The sequence below is a fragment of the Gymnogyps californianus genome, chromosome 20, assembly GCF_018139145.2.
Source record: "Gymnogyps californianus isolate 813 chromosome 20, ASM1813914v2, whole genome shotgun sequence".
Lineage (NCBI taxonomy): Eukaryota > Metazoa > Chordata > Aves > Accipitriformes > Cathartidae > Gymnogyps > Gymnogyps californianus.
Genome location: NC_059490.1, coordinates 313,959 through 331,442, shown reverse-complemented (window position 1 = coordinate 331,442; position 17,484 = coordinate 313,959). Strand labels below are relative to the sequence as shown.

The 17,484-nt window shown below is 42.8% G+C and overlaps 1 protein-coding gene across 1 annotated transcript in view; it reads right to left on the bottom strand.

The window, feature by feature from the left end:
- The window catches only part of BAZ1B (bromodomain adjacent to zinc finger domain 1B), a 51,053-nt gene that overhangs the window by 12,708 nt on the left and 20,861 nt on the right, over positions 1-17,484 (bottom strand). Inside the window, 6 exon segments of the mRNA XM_050908734.1 lie at positions 2,656-2,841; positions 3,922-4,099; positions 4,523-4,621; positions 12,102-12,213; positions 13,672-13,802; positions 14,312-14,450. Coding sequence (XP_050764691.1) covers positions 2,656-2,841; positions 3,922-4,099; positions 4,523-4,621; positions 12,102-12,213; positions 13,672-13,802; positions 14,312-14,450 — 845 coding nt within the window.

Sequence of the window (17,484 nt, the reverse complement as noted above, 5' to 3'; positions counted from 1 at the left end):
TGAGGGATTGTCTGCAGGGGAAGACTGACCCCCCTAGACTTTTCCCTTGCAAACACCGCTGACAGCAAGTAGCTGGGGTGGATAACCTACCCATGCTCTTCGCTGTGCTCAGGCAGCTGTGCTGCAACGTCACGCTGCGAAGAGGTCACATATTCCCTGTCCTATTCTGGGATAGTCCAGTGTGCTACTGCCACTGGAAATGGGAACACTAGCATAAACACAGAGGCACAACACCGATTTTCAGAAACAGCCATAAGCCGGGTCTACATTGCAATCTTTTGCCACTCAGCAGTGTGCTCTCTAGCTATGTAGCTGAGCCAGCAGGAACCCTTAGTATAGACAATTATGTCAGCAAACGGGTGCCTATTAAGCCATAACTTGTTTCTCACAGGGAAAATGAGACATAACCATACCGCAGGACTGCAATTTCGCTCGTATAGTCTGTAAGTACAGTAAGTGTGTTTTTCCAGTACAGCTATGCTGTACTTTACCTGCCATGTACCCTCAGTGCAGTTCTGTCTCTAAAAGACTTCATAATATCTAAGATCTGGGCTGCTCTTTCAAGGTCACCTATAAAGGTTTTCTACTTTGGCAAAAAAAAAAAAAAGCTCATTCCAGATAAACTGAGGCAAAAAAACTCCCAAACAAAACCCAAAACCAAAAACCACCAAACCAACAAACAAACCCAAAAACTCAACAAAAAAGTTGAACATTGCTTGTGCCACCACAAATGTCTAGAAGACTCTGAGCCAGATAAAGAAACCACTGCACTGCACAAATGCTCCAGAGACATCGGCACAACACAAAAGCCAGTGCTCCGGAGGGAGACCTGCACAACCACATGCTCAGACTGGCAATACTTAAATCTGTACCCATACACCTATAAGGCTGAGCTGTATAGCTAAGTATGCAGTCACATTAGACAAACTGGGTAATACTAGAAAAAAATTCAAAGTAATTTATGATTACAAGTCCAGCAATATTCAGAAATCCTACTGTTCCAGCTGGTTTACAAAGGAGAAAGTACAAATTGGGATGTTTCAGTCACACAGAGCACTTCGTCTAACTAGGCTGCTGTAGCTGAAAGTTCTGCAATTGCTAGAATGAAGCACGCTACACAAGCCTGGCCTTGCTGTAATGAACAATGCTCCGTAACCATGTCATTAAGTAAGAGAGCAATGCTCTAAGGTAGAGTGGAGAAACTAACCAAACATTCATGATCAAAATGGCTCAATTTTCAGGCAAATAAAAGCTTGGGTTTGAAATCTGATACAGCTTTAACAATAGTAGGGAAGTGACCCTGCTATATTACTATCCATTTAGATATTGTAGTAAATCTGATGTTACCCTTAAAGTATGCTCTACAGGTATAACCCTTATGGTAATAGCTGTAAGACACATGAGAGTAAAGGCATGACATGGTGTTGCTGTAGATACAGGAAATGTGATGATCCAGGCCCTTTCTGTCTCAGGCATAACTGGTTTTTACAGCTCTGTATTCTGCTGATAGCTTTTAGGATAAAGGTAGCCTTCCATTCCCTTTGCACTAAGGACTGAAAGATTCAAAGTTAGAAAAGTTTAAATACTTCAGGACAACTGAGGAATGTGAAAATTTCTAGTGCCTATCCAAACATCCTGCTAACATGGCAATGCTACAGCATAGCAAAGACTTGATGTTCAAACAACAAGGGTTCAGCATACACTGAGAGGACCTTTAAAAAAAAAAACCCTCCAAAAAACCACACCCCAGCACCAGTCAAGCATCTAATATTTCTTTTTTAAGTTGGGAATTTCAAATGCTTCTGTTGATCCAATTCTGATCTTGCTACTTCTGCTGAAGTCAGTGATCAATCAGGGCAGAGCACTTTGAAGGGGGCAGTGGGGAAAGTCTTGTCATGGGGCACTAATGTCTCATTCAACTTAGTGCATAGAAACTACCCTTGGGCACTAGTATCCCTCTTAGGATGAAACTGGTACAGCTCAACTGCCTGCAGAACCCTACCAAACCTCCGCAGCTCCTCTCCATCCCTTCTGAGCTTTGATTTGGAAGGCTATGTGTTTAGTCCCACAATACCACTTTTCTACTGCAGGCACATACGGCTTGCTTGCCCAGATGTCCAGACAAGCTGTGTGCAACCCACAGTTTGGCATCTTCTGCGGGTGTCTCCCTGCATATGAGGACTTGTGTCTCTTCTTGCATAACGCTGATATTTACCTGAACCTAACTCCCTTGCAGTCACCAAAACCTCAACATGTCTCTCCTTCTCTTTATGGATCAAAGGCATTAAGCCACCATCAGTCCTCTCTGACAGATGCAACTCCTGTTAAGTTCTGTAAAAATGCTCCATAATGTGCTTTTATTAAAGTACCCAACTTGTGTGAGGAACTGCACAAAGGAAGTCAAATATTTGACTTGACCCATTTCCTGGTCAGAGAGAAAATTCACTGTAATTCCTCAGTATGATTTTCATTTTGCCAATACCTTTACTCTTCAAAATAAACAGGGAACACCTGGGCCCATAAACAACAAACCCACTGCACTCCAAACTTGGAATGGGGAGAAGCTGCTCAGGATTTAGTACCTGATGAAATGTATTGTCCCTGCTCAGAGAGTTGTATTACAAGACCAAAACAGAGCCCTGAAGTGCACAATACCTTAGCTTCTTCTGCCATTTTCTTGTCTTCATCTATCTCCTCAGCCTTGGCAATGTAGTCCTCTCCTTGATGTTTCCTTCTCTTCTGCTTGGGGGCCATGAAACCTTGCAGAAACTTCTTAACAACACCAGCTTGGAGTGCAATCACACACTCTCCAAAATCCTTCAAGCTCTCTAGTGAATATACCTGTCAGGAAGAGCATATGATCACATAATAGTTGGACATTACTCTCTGTGCTGTTTTAGGTGGGTCTGCCCTGCAAATGGATACATGTGATACTTAATGCAGCATTGTTAGCTACCATACTTGGTTATGGAATCAGCATAGTGCTGCTGCTTCTGCTAGAGTTCATATATAGCTGATGATCACGCGTAGCGCTGTTCAGAAAAAAGCATCATGCCTTGGAAAAAAAAAAAAAAAAAAACAACACACCCAAAACCCCAAAAAACCCAAATCCACGATGACCAAGCACTAAGCCATTCTTCCACTCCTTTAGTGACTTCACTCTTCCCCTCCTCTTAACACTTACGGTCTCATGTACACAGGGAAGTCTCTGCAGTGACTCAGGATGCAGCTTAAAGAGAGCTTTAACCATTCCAAGCCAGACAATGTCATCCTTTGGTAGGAGGAGAACGCACTAGTCATGGGAGTGTGTACTCTACCCACACCAGGCAGATTTATCCCCTCCTAAAGACACTCAGTGCACCAGTAATGCCCATGTGAGTTAGGCTGAACTAGCCAGAGCACTAAAAATTCATACTTTAGTTTACTGCACAGTAACTTCCTTGCGCTGACATACCCAAGAACAGAACAGCCTTTAGGTCCTGGAACTGGGACACAATCATTACTTCAAGCCTAAAGTGGTCTGAATTTATTGGGGAAAAAAAAAAAAAAAAAAAAAAAAAAGCCTCCAAAATGGAAAACTGCTGTCTCAACAAGACATGCTGGCTTTTACACAGAAGCTAAAAATCAGCTACAAAGAGTTCTGCTAATGCTCCGTAAAGAAGTTTGCCACCAGATGAGGAAATAGGACAATTTAACAGCTGTGCAGGACACCTAGCTCCAACATTATGACCCACCTACACCAAAAGGACCTCAAGCCAGCAGCTGTGTAATCTTGAAATAATAGGTTAGAAAGAGAGGACACATGAGAAAACTGATTTTCCTGATCCTCTCGTCTGAGGAGAAAAAAAAGACTCAAGACCTTTCACAGAAAGTATCAGCTCACGCTTGTCCTGCTCAGTACTACTTTGCCTGTTCACTCACTCTTGCTTCATATTCTGGTGTCACATCAACATATCCCAGGCCTCCTTTTTGCAGCCGAGTTGCAACCTCAATTAGATCACTTCGGAGGTAGTTCAGCAGTTCCTGGTTGCCATCACAGGATTTGAGGCCCAAGTTCTGTTTCCGAGCCAAATGGATAGAATGCGTGATGTCCTGATACCTGAAAAATCAAAAACAACCTTTGAATATATGCGGGCCACTGCCCTGTGAGCTGTGCGAGCACTGGGGCAACAATGGTATCCATCGTGATCTACATGCTCCACCAGTGCAGAACGTTCTTTGAAAGATGCCTGAAAGCATGTGGCAGTTCTGGCTCTGAGTGAAACAGCACTGCCTTTGTTTCCAGTTGCACGGAGCAATTTAAAGACTGACAGAACCTCTTCACAGTTTAGAGCATTACTTATCAAGAACCAGCAGTTACTGCCCAAGAAAAACAGCAATTTCTCATCCTCAATATCCTCCCGTCTTCAGCACAGGCACGCTCAAAGCAAAGCACAGAATGCTGCCCCAGGAACAGAAAGGCCTGCTGTGATGAGGATATGCTTTGACTTTGAGAAGGCACACAGGGAAAGAGCAGGCTCACCTTTTCTCCAAACGCTCCTTTAGCTGGCTCTCTCTCACTCCTTGTGGGTGCAGGCAATCCAGCAGCTCATCCAAATCCTTCTGATTGTCACAGAGAAACCTGAAAGATATAACATGCACCAACATCAGCTAACGTATCTCTGTGGCAAGACAATTCCTTCTTCTAAATAGTTCACAAGTATTAGTAGGCAGGGATGACAAGTAACATATATCCCAACCCCATGGAGCAAGGTGAAACACTTCCAGTAATGCTGGCATAAGCATTCTGACTCAGATTGGCCTTGTTTCAAGGTCCCTAAATGTAGCCAATTCCAGGGTAAGAAAAATAAAAACAAAATAAACACAGAACTGATTTATAGATTTTTCCCCATTAAGTTTATTAAAACATTGGCATTTGAATTCAGTCATCTACCCCAGGGACTAGATTCACTAAGTTGCAGTCAGTTTAAGTAATCTGAATGTCATTTTAGATGCACTAGAAAAGATTAACATGCTATGCACTGCATAGCATGGCAATTTAATCATTCTTTCTGCAGAGCCTTTGACTTCTTTCATTAACCCAAGAAGTCCCTAGATTAACAAAGGCTATGTCCTAGCTTATAGCACAATTGCTGATGATGTAGATTTGTGACTGTGAAGGCTATGCCCTCTGCAAGTGCACAAGTCCTCCTTTCTAAGAAGCTCACCTTAACTTGAAAGCTCAAATGCAGTATGTGAAAACCATATTCATTAGCTTTAAAGTCCTCAGAAAGTCCTTCAGGACAGCAATGGTAATCAGCGGTTAGCTGAATCTAAAAGGGGAAAAACTTTTGCAGAGTTCTCTACGCAAGGCATTCTCTCTGCAATTTCAGAGTACAATCAAGTTTTAATGCTGGGTTGTAGATTTAAACTAGCTTTAAGACAGCCTGAACTTCTGCTCTTTTCCTCTTTTTTTCCAACTCTATTCTAGGATGCCATGGAGCCTCCTCACCTGATGGGGGTGGGGATTCAATCTGAGCTTCAGAGCTCATTTACAGAAAATAAGACTAATCACATATCTTCTAGAAGAGGATTGCTCCTTAGAAGAGGGAAGTAAGGGAATAGCAAAATCAACCTTATATGGAAACAACTGCAAAGGACCACTATGTGATCCTTACCAGCCACAGAGAAGACTCCAGATATAATTTTTCTTCTTGGGCACAAGCTCAGATGAGCCAAGCAACAACTAGAGAAAGATGCTGTTCTGGCTCCTCTTGGAATAACAGTATCCGCAATGCTTATTTTTCTGGCAGAAATACTTACTAAATATCAAATCTGAAAAGAAAATATTTCAGAGTGCGAGTATACTCATATTAGGGGAATGGCCTCACAATTTGCATTCAGTTAGTAAATTAATTACTCTAATAAAACCTAGAATTGATTGTTTAAAAATGGAAGAAAAATAGTTTCTTGCCAGTCACCTGCTTCAGTATACTCCAACCCTGTGGAGCATCCTCACTTTGCACACTAAGATCAAATCTTTTGGCCACCACTATCCTCTGCACACCCTCCCTACAAGAAACAGGACAAAGGAGCTCCAAATATCTTTCACCCACTAGAGCCTAGCACAGGTACTTCAAAAGTAGTAGCGATTAAGGGGCTGGTCATGGGATCCAACAGGCATTCACACAATCCTGTAACAATAGAACTTGTGTCTTTTTCTTATAGATGCCACTTACGGTGACTAATTAGCATTCCTACATTCACTGGAAGGTCTACAGACAGACCACTGCAAGGACTGGCATTTCTAAGTCTACTGGACTTCTGCTAAATAGAGAAATTTCTCTGGAATATTTGGTATCAAATTGCTTCCAAACCCTTGGAAGGGGCAAATCTTGGGATTGGTCCTAACCCATATTTCAGTACGAAGAATCTGTCACAATATGGGAACGGCATAAACCAAGCTTCAAAGCAGTTGCCCTGCAGACACCCAGCAGAGGACCATTTCTCAGGCATGTTGAGAAGGTTGCCTAGTTCATGATGAAACAACATCAGTCACTGCTGGTGATACACCATGGGATCCAGCTGGAAAAATATCTGAGAAGACCATGACCGAGCTTTCTCAGCTTTCCCCCATGGCTGCAAATCTAAGGGGGGAATTCCCTGCACAGTTTTGTCTCACTGTAAAAAAGAAAGGGCACTGGAAACAGTTAGCATATAGCGCTTGGATTCGCCAGTGTTATGTGGTTTGGGGAAAGACAACACAGGCTGCTGGCCAGCATGAGAAAGCAGATCTCATCCTTTTAAGAAAGCTAGGGTTAAGCCCTGGCACAACTTTGTTCCTGCTGAAAAGGAAATGGGACAGGGAAGGGAGCATCTGCAACAGGTACTTGAGTCTTCCCAGTTCACCTTGAGAGTAAGAACTGGGACTTCTGGGAGAGGGAACTGTTCTACATCAGCTTGAACTCAAATGTGCAAAATATAAACATATCAAAGAGGTACCTGTGTTAGTTTGATTGGTAACATCTGGCCGCTCTGTGCGGCCACAGCTCCTGGTTCTCAGCCTAGCTCCACGCACTCCCTACTACCTGAAGGAACCACCTGCACCTCCAACTAGGGCTCAATCAGCACGAGGCTGGGAGCACAGATATCGTAAGACAGGGCTGGCATTTTAAATGGGGGTGGCAATAGGGCTATGAGCTTGTGGGTCTTGATAAGAGGGAGGGGAAGGCAATTGGTGCCCTTCATGTGGCCTGACACAGAGCTTAATAACACAGTCCAGAGTGATGGGAAAGATGCCTTTGGGAGAGTCAAGGCCAGATGGAGGTCTTCAAACTGATCTGAAAGGGGGAAATCCTGACTGGGGTAAGGACTTCCCGCATCCCTAAGTAACAGCCTAGATTTTTTCCTTACATTTCTGGCAGCACAAGCCAGCAGACTGGCCAGCAATCAAAACAGAAGGGACAAATGGCACAAGCATTGAGTCAAAAGGAGCTCTCAGTATTCACTCAGGCTGAATATTCCTACCTGTTCTCAGGCTACAGGCTGCACGGGACAGAGAAAGGTATAAAACCTGGACCGCAGACTAGGGAATGAAGAAATCAAGAGGACAACATCTAGAGGAGCCCAGGATCAGTACCTGCTCTGGAGGGTTGGTGGAAACAGGGGAACTCCATCTGTAGAATATAGGCGTGAGAATGGAGTCTGTCAGCACCCACTCATGGTTAACTCAAATTGTCTGCTGAGGGGACCCGCCATATCATGGTGTATTCCTAATAGATGAAGAACAACGGGAGTTACTCTGCAGAGATGCCACTGTTTCCAAAATTCAACTGCTTTCTGACCAGGATGAGCAAGAAGTCTCCTGCATACTAATATACTGCAAAGGTTGTGATTAACCCGTGGTTCTTGCAGGAAAGACCAGCATGTACACAGCTCACGAAGCACTACGGTACGGACAAAAGACTTTTTCAGGGACCATGTGCCCAGAAGCTTTAAACAGGGAGATTTTTTAATAAGCATCTACATCAGTGAAAGTAGTGCACAATGTTAGAAGCGGGACTGGTCCATCTGTCTGGAGAAGACAGAAGTAACCAAGCATTTATGATTCTGAATGAGAACAATGATTCAGTCTCTGCACTTTTAGGACAGAACACTGGGCCCTCTTCTTTTTGGGGACAAAGTACTGAAAGCAGAAACCACTTCCATGAGATACTGTTCCTGTAGATCTTGGCAGAAGTATGGAATCTATTTCTCCCTTTACCAACGTCCTACCAGCTCCCATCCTCAAGGAGAAAAGGGGCAGGACTGTGAAATACAACCATTCATGGAGTTAATTTGGTGTTCATTTCAAAGTCTCATTGCTCTAGAGTATAAAAGGGTAAAGCTAAAGATGCTCTGTGTGCACTGTGAGGCTACTCTCAATCCCATGTTAGATGTACTACTAGAAAAAGAGAGACAGATGGCAAGAGTTAAAGCAGAACACAAAGAAATGAAACTTCCTATGCACCACATGCTAACATTACGAGTTATAGCTGAACAAGTCCTTGTATCCAAACAACAGGGGGTGTAGATATCCAAGGACTTCAGTGTGGTCTCAGGGTATGCAAGGACAATGTGCAAAAAGCAGCCAAGGAGGAGACTCTTCCATAACCATCTATGCTCATGGGAGTCCTTGAGATTGGAGAGATCAATGGCAATGGCCACAGAGGAAAACACAGTCATAGGAATATGGATTTCCTCAGAAGGAAGTTCTAGTTACTGGCTATCCCCTGAAATAACAGCTCTCAGGTTGTCACTTGTCTTTTTGTGGAAGCTTACCTGTAAATGGTGACAGCTGTCAGACAGGTACTTAGCAAACAGGCTCTTTGCAGTTCTAGAGCTTTAAAGAAAAGTCTTTCAGCTGAGGAAGCTTACTGCTTATCTGCGGAAATGGCTTTAGGTAGCCCTGTCAGTTAGGAGAAAGTCATGCAGACAGCACAGAAGAATGCAAAGTTAGAAGTGGTTACATTTTCTTTGAAAAGCTGCCATTGTGCCCCCTGCTCACTTTCAGGGCATGAAGGCCTACATCTGGCTCAGGTCTTCCATTTGCATTGCTTTACCTCAACATCCTGACACTGCCAACCTGCTTGGCGGAACAATGCACACAGGCATGATACTCTCAGTAAAAAGTCAGCAAGTGCTGTGATTGTTAGCAGTCTTTCCTAGCAGGTACCAAAAAGGACAGAAATCAAAGACACTGTGGCATAAGAGCCAGGCCAAAAAAAAAAAATCCCACCCAGCTCAGTATCTTATTTCTGAGTGGCAAAAGGGCAGAGCAAGCATGCAGTGACATTTCTTCGACCTGCCCCTACAGATTTTAGCATCTGCTGGTTTGAGGACTTCCTTGTGTGCCAGGACAAGAACCTTTGTGCTTAATACTCCGCAATGAACTCCTCTTTCAGCAATTTGTCCAACTCGTGCTTTGAACAGGTACAAATTTGAAGATCCACAGCAGCTGGTAGCAGTGAGTTGCATACATCAGCTGTATGATCTGAAGTGGTACTTTCCTCTCTATTTCAAAACCGCTATTTGCTAGTTTGATTTCCTGATCCCTTTTTCTGTATCAAAAGAAAATCCTCTTTCTTTAGGAGACTTCCCCATTCTCCTCTAGCATTACTCTACGTCTCCCTGCTGAACATACAAATTAGCGTATTTCTGTAATTTCTTTTGTATTTCTTAGCCAATTATTCACTCATGAGAAGAGCTTCCCTGTTATCCTAAGGCAGGCCCTGCAACAACAGATCTTGTGAAGCAAGATTGTTCCCCAAGGAAAAAAAAAATTGTTTTGCCCTTAAGTCTGTACTTCGGTTTATCATCCTTTTTATTTCCTTCATTTAGACTCAACCACAGTTTTTAAGTAGGCCTTCTTACTTTTAATAGCTTCCTTATCCTGATGTGAACCATACTGAGAATGTTTTGTTATTGTTGCTGCTGTTTTGTTTCCAAGTTTCCTCAAACTTTTTTTTCAAAGGTAAGAGGCAGCACTTGCTTTGACCATGTAGTATGGAAACTCTAAGACTATCTCTTTGAAAGCATTTTAGGCTTTTGGCTGCCACTTTAAGCTTTTTTCTTTTTTTTTTTAAACGAGCTTCTTAATTCTTTTTGTTGCTTTTTTTAAAAAAGGAAAATACCGCATATTACGGTCACTTCATACAAAGCAGCTCTTAGTAACAGAATATAATTCAGTCCTGAGAGTGTACAGGACCTGGTTCAAAGAGCTGCCTCTCCTGGGCTGTATGACTAGTTACTTTATAAAGCACTCCTACCTTTGTAACCACTCTGATCTCTCTCAGCATGTCGCTGAGAGTTGCCAACATGATTAAGCAATTCAAGACTCCTATACCAAATACTATACTTTTTCAACTTTGGCCTGGAATTACAAGTTGCAGGGATTCTGTGTTACCTAACTCATCCGATTTGGCTCTATGTTGTCTTCAGTTTATAGAAATATGCACTATTAATTTAAGGTGCTGTTTTCCTTATATAATTTGTCCTTCTACTGAAATACATCTTGCCATCTCTGCTAAATGAAGATCAAGTATTGGAAGAGGCAGTTAGAAAGAGCAGAGAGGACTTCCCTGTGGATCGTACTGTCCTCTACGACCTCCTGTTTAGCACCCATTCCCCAGGAAAGCCCAGTTGCTTGAATTTTGGCCATGTGACAAGATGTGCAAAGGACTGGACTGAGAAAGGGCTGGAGATTTGTCATGGCAATATTGGACAGAGTGAAGGCATGCAGAGGAAACTCTGCTATCTCGTATGACCTGCTAGCAATGAAAGAGAAGGGGTAGAGCAATACAAAGAGTCAGCACTCTGCTGATGGTTTAGATGAATCAAGACATCCACAAATTTCAGTCTCTTTGACAGTTCCTGCTGGGGGAGCAGGAACATCTTTAGTAAAGTAGTTCTGACTTGCAGCAGTGGAACTATGCTTTGGAGCTAAGCTCACAACTGGTGATATTGATCGAAGACCAAGTAACCTCACTTTGTGTGTCAGCAGCGGAAAACTCTGGGGAAAAGCCACTGCTAATAGGGGACCTGCAGGAGCAAGTACTTTGTGACAGTTACTTCTCAGGGTTATCTAAAAAAAATGCGGAGTCCTTCACAGGCAGTTTAGTAGGTAAAGCTGTAGCCAGTGTCTTCTGGCATGGGGACACTGCTGATCACTCCTTACCACACAGGGCAACAGTCGACATAGGAGATTTTCTTTAAAGATAAAAGACATTGGTAGGGCCAATTACTGGAGCAAGTCACAACCAAACATGCTCAAATGTAGAGTGTTTAGATTTGATTCACTTAGAAGACACGTTGGTGGCTACTGCTTGGCATTGGGAAGCTTTAAAGGGATAACAGGCTGTCAACATGGAAGAATAATTTTGCTAAGCTATAATTATCAGTAGCAACAAAAAAAAAAAAAAAAATCAATTCCATGATATGGTGCTACAGGCAAACAAATGGACACCACCACAGTCTGCTGTGAAGCCTAGGAAGAACACACTGACAAAGAGCTGGGGGATGGCTCTGCACGTCTCACATAGTACAAGAACATGCAGGATATAGGCCTGTCTCCAAAGATCTCAACGAAGACTTCAATTTCATGTGCTCAAGGACCCCATGTGCTACCATTCAGGTCTGCTGAGATGCACCATGAAAGAAAACCTAGACACACTTAGCTAGGTCACTGCTCCCCTCCTCCTTTTTTTTTTTTTTTTTAAAGTAACGCTTACCAATACTGAAAAAAGCGCAAGGCAGTTCTTTTAAATTAACAATTCTTCTGAATATAAAATATTTAAAAAGCAATACATCAAAGTAGCATTTTACTAGCTTAATTTATATTGGCTTTAAGTCTGATTGATTAGGTTGATTATAATGGTTCCAGTGGCTCTTGGACTGGCTGCCCTATTAGCCATTCACTGCTAGTAATAATATCAGTAACAGAGGCCTGGAGAGCTGCTAAACTAATCCGACTGTTAAGTACTGAAAGAGTAATAGGTACATAGTAGGGTCTATCAAAAGAAATCCATCTAGTTTCCTTGACCTCTACGCTTTGAGTACTTCGCAGCTATAAAAGCATGTGTTACCATAAGTTCTGTCCCTGCTTGGGTGCAGTGGTCTCTGCGGGAAGGTCTGCAGCATGCACAGACCGGTGAAGCTTGCTCACTCTGCCATCGGTGGCCGCGCTCTTCCGCTTGTCTGTGAAAGAAAAGCACAAGCTCAAGTGTATTCTCATTTGTCTTCCTCCTCAGTGAGCATTTTTATTTTGCAAAAACCAACCTATCTCCAGGTAAGTGTTTATATTCGGCATCTAGGCCAGCAATACATTTGTCGGGGAAAACTAATCCAGCATTAGTTTGCTAAAGCTCACAGTATATGCATTTATAGAAATACAAAAAAGATAACAGATTTTTAAAGAAATTACTGCATCATAAAGCACATACGTAAAATTAAGAAAAGCATTCCTACTATTTCAAATACATAAAACTAGGTTCACTTTTTAGCTATATACTGACAAAGTACTTTTAGAACTGAATGAGTTATAAATAGGATGTATTTGTATTTCTGAGCATCTTAGACAACAGTCTGACATGAATTTAAACCTTCGCTTATTTAAGCCTTTGCTTCTTAAGTTTCAGAAGGAACGTGCTGAAATCTTGCACACTAGCTGGGTAAATACACGGGCAGCAGTTGAGAAATTAATACAGCTGGAAGCAAGCTGGTGTACAGGAACATGGCTGGTCAATATTTGAAAAAGTTCACATAAGAAAATATACCCATCGAGGGCCACTGAATGATACCCCCTCCAGCTCAAAAAGTCACCAAGACGCAGATGGCTGGAAAGTTACATGCTGGATGAAGTATCTCACTGTAGGTTTGTCCTGTTCCAACCTTCTACAGATGTCTACTCTGCCCATTGTCTAAGACAAAATACCACCAGGCGAGGGCTCTCTGATTTAACTCAATATAGCCTCTCGCATGCAGTACTGCTGCGGATGGACTCAATGCCAGCCTATGATGTTTCAAAAGCAAGAAATGATCAGGACTGAAACTGCAACTGGAGTCAGATTATAGTGTGCTCTTCTGTACCAAGAACTATTTCCACATAGAAGCGTTAAGTTCACAACAGACTGAGAGGACACGTGCAAGAGGGCTGTTTGCCAAAATGGCCTCAATCAGCAAAGCTGTAGGTATCTAGAAGACTGTCCTGCTTGACACTATTTTGCAGGTTAATCTGGGAGCCTTGCCACTGGTGGAACATTAGCATTGTGATGGATACCCTCACTTTCTGCAGCAGACAACTGACTACTTGTCCAAGAAGGCTGGCACACTGCAACCCAGCAGGTTCAGAGTAAAGCAGAGGGATTAGTCCACAATTGACATCAACCTCACTGCTTTTAAGAGAGAGGGGTGATTGTATCCCATGGTCCTTATGTGGTACATTGCAGACAGTCTCAAGACCTGCAGCAGCAGGAGAGAGATCATCTTGAGCATCAGACTCTCCTCTGCACAGGCTTCTAGAGTTTAAAGAAAGCTTAAACCAGAGTATCCCCGTGAAAACACTCAGACTAGACAGTTCTCTCTCGCATTCATTAATCCATTCTAACAGTCAGACAGCAACAAGGAAATAGCCACAGAGAAGCGGGCTGATCATACCTCCTGGGCTGTAGTCCCTTTTAAAATCTTCTTTTTTCTGATGGGGAAGGATGAATCTGTAGTCTATACTGTCATGTACCCAGCCTTTCTCAATGAACAAGCCAGGAACCTCATCTGAAAACAGCCAATATCTGTAGGAAACATAGATGTTAACAGGTACCTGTCTCCTCTTCTCTCTAGTTAACACACACCCGCTTTTATCTCCCCTTTAGAGGGGAGAAGCATCTGTATGCTTGACTCAATAAGAACTGAATGCATGTATATCTTTATATTAGCACAGTTGAGAAGCATGAAAAGCTTTTATTAAAATCCATTCTAAGAGCATTCCTGTGCAACAAACATGGGGGGGGGGGGGGGGAAGATGGTTATTAGGTTCTTGAGCACTGATGCAAGCACTTGAAGCTCCACTGGCTAGTGGATCCTGACCTCCACAGGAAGGCCTTAAAAAGCTGGCCATGTAAGCCAGTGAAGGCCATTACACTCTATATACACAAAAAACTCACTTCTGCTCTCCTCCACAGTGCAATACACAGGGAGTCCTCTCAACACCCTCCATATCGATCACTTCTTGGGGGCTGCTATCTGATAAAGCTCCTTTCAGAGGGGAGAGCTCGCAGCTCAGGATCATTTCCTTTCCTACCTGTTATGATTACGATCGGTGCCAACTGGGGTCCTACGCATCACCAGCTTCGCTTTAGCAATTCCATCCTGGAAAGTTTTCTCAGCTGCAGCTTTATGCTTCCGGATTCTTTCTTCCTCTGCTTCTTTCTCCATCCTCACTGTTGGAATTAGCACAGAGAAGTATTAGCTTTCTTCTATTGTACCCAGACATCAATATTCTCTTTTATTTTACTACACCATGGGGGTAAAAAAAAAAAATTACTGGTGACTTTGGTTAATATTCTTTTAGCACAGCCATCCACCCTTCATCTTACTATCCACCCACCATTCTAGAAAAAAGTCAAGAATTATTAAGAAGTGAAGGCATAAGGATGAACTGGGCTGAGGAAAGAGGAAAGTCTGGATGAAAATTGTCTGAAGAAATTAGTCCTCATTATTATTTCTCATTCTAGATCAACAAAGTGGCATCCATTGCTGTGCAATCCCATATAACAACAGGGTCAAAGATCTTTTAACTACGGCAACATACGACAAGGACTTCTGCTCTGGCCAGCGCAAGTGTTGGGAGCGGTCCAGCTGTGACACCACAGAGGTCAGCGTGGCTAATGGACACCTGCATTTCCACAACTGCAGCTATGGGGAATGCTCTCCTCACAACCTTACCTACCGAAAAAACAGATCTGGCACAATAGAGGCCTCTTCCAGGCACAACTGTCTCACAACAGCAACCAAGTCCCATCTCCTAACACCTCATGCTTTGCCATAGATGCTGTGATGTGGAAGAGCATTAAAATAGAAACCTCAGGTTTCCCGCTCATGACAGAAGTATTGGAACTTCAGTAGCTCTCAATATCCATGGCTGTTGACAAAAAAGAGGGGAAAAAAATATGAAGTGGCCTAAATCCTGGCATCACAGGCTCCTTGGCAAGAGTCTTAAGAACAAAACATGTCATTTCACATGTCTAGGTAAGGAGCAAGAAGCAAGGCAGCTTCTACCAAGAGACAAAACATTAAGGTCAACAGGATTTACGCTTCTCATGATGGTTTAAGAGCCTCTCTACACTTTTGCCCATCTCTGAAGAATAGGTGTACTTTCACCAAGAATTGCCTGGACAAAAAGGAACAAAACGTCAAATTGAGTCACGCTGGCTCTTCAGAGCCTGATCTCAGTCTAACAAAAACATCACCCCTTCACGACTTGCACAAAAGGCTATGGGCAACATTCTTCTGTGTCCTGAGAAAACTTGAGGGGAAAAAAAAAAAGAAAGGATGAAGAAATGAAGACTTATCTTTGCATCACAAAGGAGGGTTTGAAGCAGATTGAATGAGACTATATGGAACGGGTGAGGTGTAGTGGAGCAGGTAAAAGTGAACATATAGAGGTCGTATGCTGGCTGCTGTCCCAGGGAGAAAGCTAACTTCTTGCTAGGACTTTTCCCAGGGCTACTACCTACTCTTTCTCTTGCAGCCATTTTCTGTATCAAGATAGGTTTGATAACAGTTGATTAGTAAATACCTGGTAAGTCTCTGAAGTCCTGCCAATGTAATCAATCCTGACTGATTAGAAGAGACATGCTGAAAAACATACCCTTGCACTTGTTACACCAACTGGATATATCAGCTTTTATATAATAATATACCACAATATACCAACTTAGAGTAATTGCAGCATGGCAAAATTGTCCTGTTAATCCACACCTGCCAGACACAAGCAGCTGCACAACCCATGTGTCTGTAAATATCAACTCCTCCCTAAACCTTATGAGCTCTGCCTATGTCAAAGTACTGAAATCAGAACAAGTAGCAACTGCCACTCTCACAGTACCAAATGCCTCGTGTCACCTAAATCCGAGTCTCGCAAACCACATCAGGAGACTCATACTACAGGAAGTACCGTGCCCACCTTCCACTAAAAGGAGAAAGAGGTGATACGATTCCCCCAGAATTTCTCTCCTTGACACCTTCTCAAGACTTGCTGCCATCACCTGATGCTAGCACAAGGTACACTTCCCCCCTCCTCAGTACCCTCGCCCTCAAGCGCCAAGACTCCAACCAAAACAAGCCACGCTGCCAGCAAACTCTTCAATGCTTACGACACGGGATAGCATGGGCACTCAGGAGACAGGTATTTTTTCTATCCAACCATAAAGACCAGTTGCAGCAGGTACCATCAAGTGCCAGAATAAGGAAGGGGCAAGGGAAGAACAGAAACTTAAATTTACTCATATGCCAAAACCGTTCAAACAAAATGAGAACAAAGACACCAGACTAAAGGGTTGCTCCCTGCATCTCATTTTCAGTTGTGATGGCAAACTAGTCTCAGTTGGTACTTTCCTCTCTAGCAGGCTTCATTAGCTGTATAAGCTCCCAGCTCCCTGTTCTCCTCCAACAGACTGTATGGGAGCTATTGCTTCATGGAGTGACAAGGCAAAGAACAATTAGTAAGTGCTGCAGTAACATGGAAACGGAAGTGACTTGACTTTTCCTATCAAGAAAATACAGATATTAATCATGTTTTCTCAACAGGAAGTTCTGTATTGACTTCTTTTGAAGTCAAGAAAGAACAAAAAAATACATTTACGCTTTCTTACACTGGCTTCTTTTTTGAACTGAGACTAGCTTGGTAGCACTGGCCGCAATCTTGATAGGTTTAACTTGAAAGAGGTTAGCGCTCCCAGTGTCACAGATGTTACCAGAGTGGTAAAAAAGAAACCTCTGACTGTGAGATATGTATCTATATATCTGTAAAAGAGTAGTTGCTGACAAAATACCTATTGTGCAGTAGTTCATACATATATATATATATATGAATATTGAACCACTGCACAATAGGTGTTTTGTCAGCAACTACTCTCTACTTCCCCCAGAGATACTAACATTATTAAAAGCAAATGCAACTGAAGTGGTGTAAAAGCCAGTATGCTGAAAAAGCCCACAGAAAGCCTGTGTGATGGTAGGAGCACACTGATGCAGTTCTCATTGTGGTTACCCAGAACTATTTTTCACATACTGAAACCACACCAGCCCCCAAGTCTGAAGTCCTAAACAGATTAGCTCTGAGCTGCTAACCCTGCAGCCCTAACTACTGCACCATCAACATTAACCAAGATCTTTGGTACTTTGAGGGTACGTTTATGCCTGGTAGCAACTGCTTAACAGGTAAAAGAAGCCCTGGATGCCTGAAATGTTGGG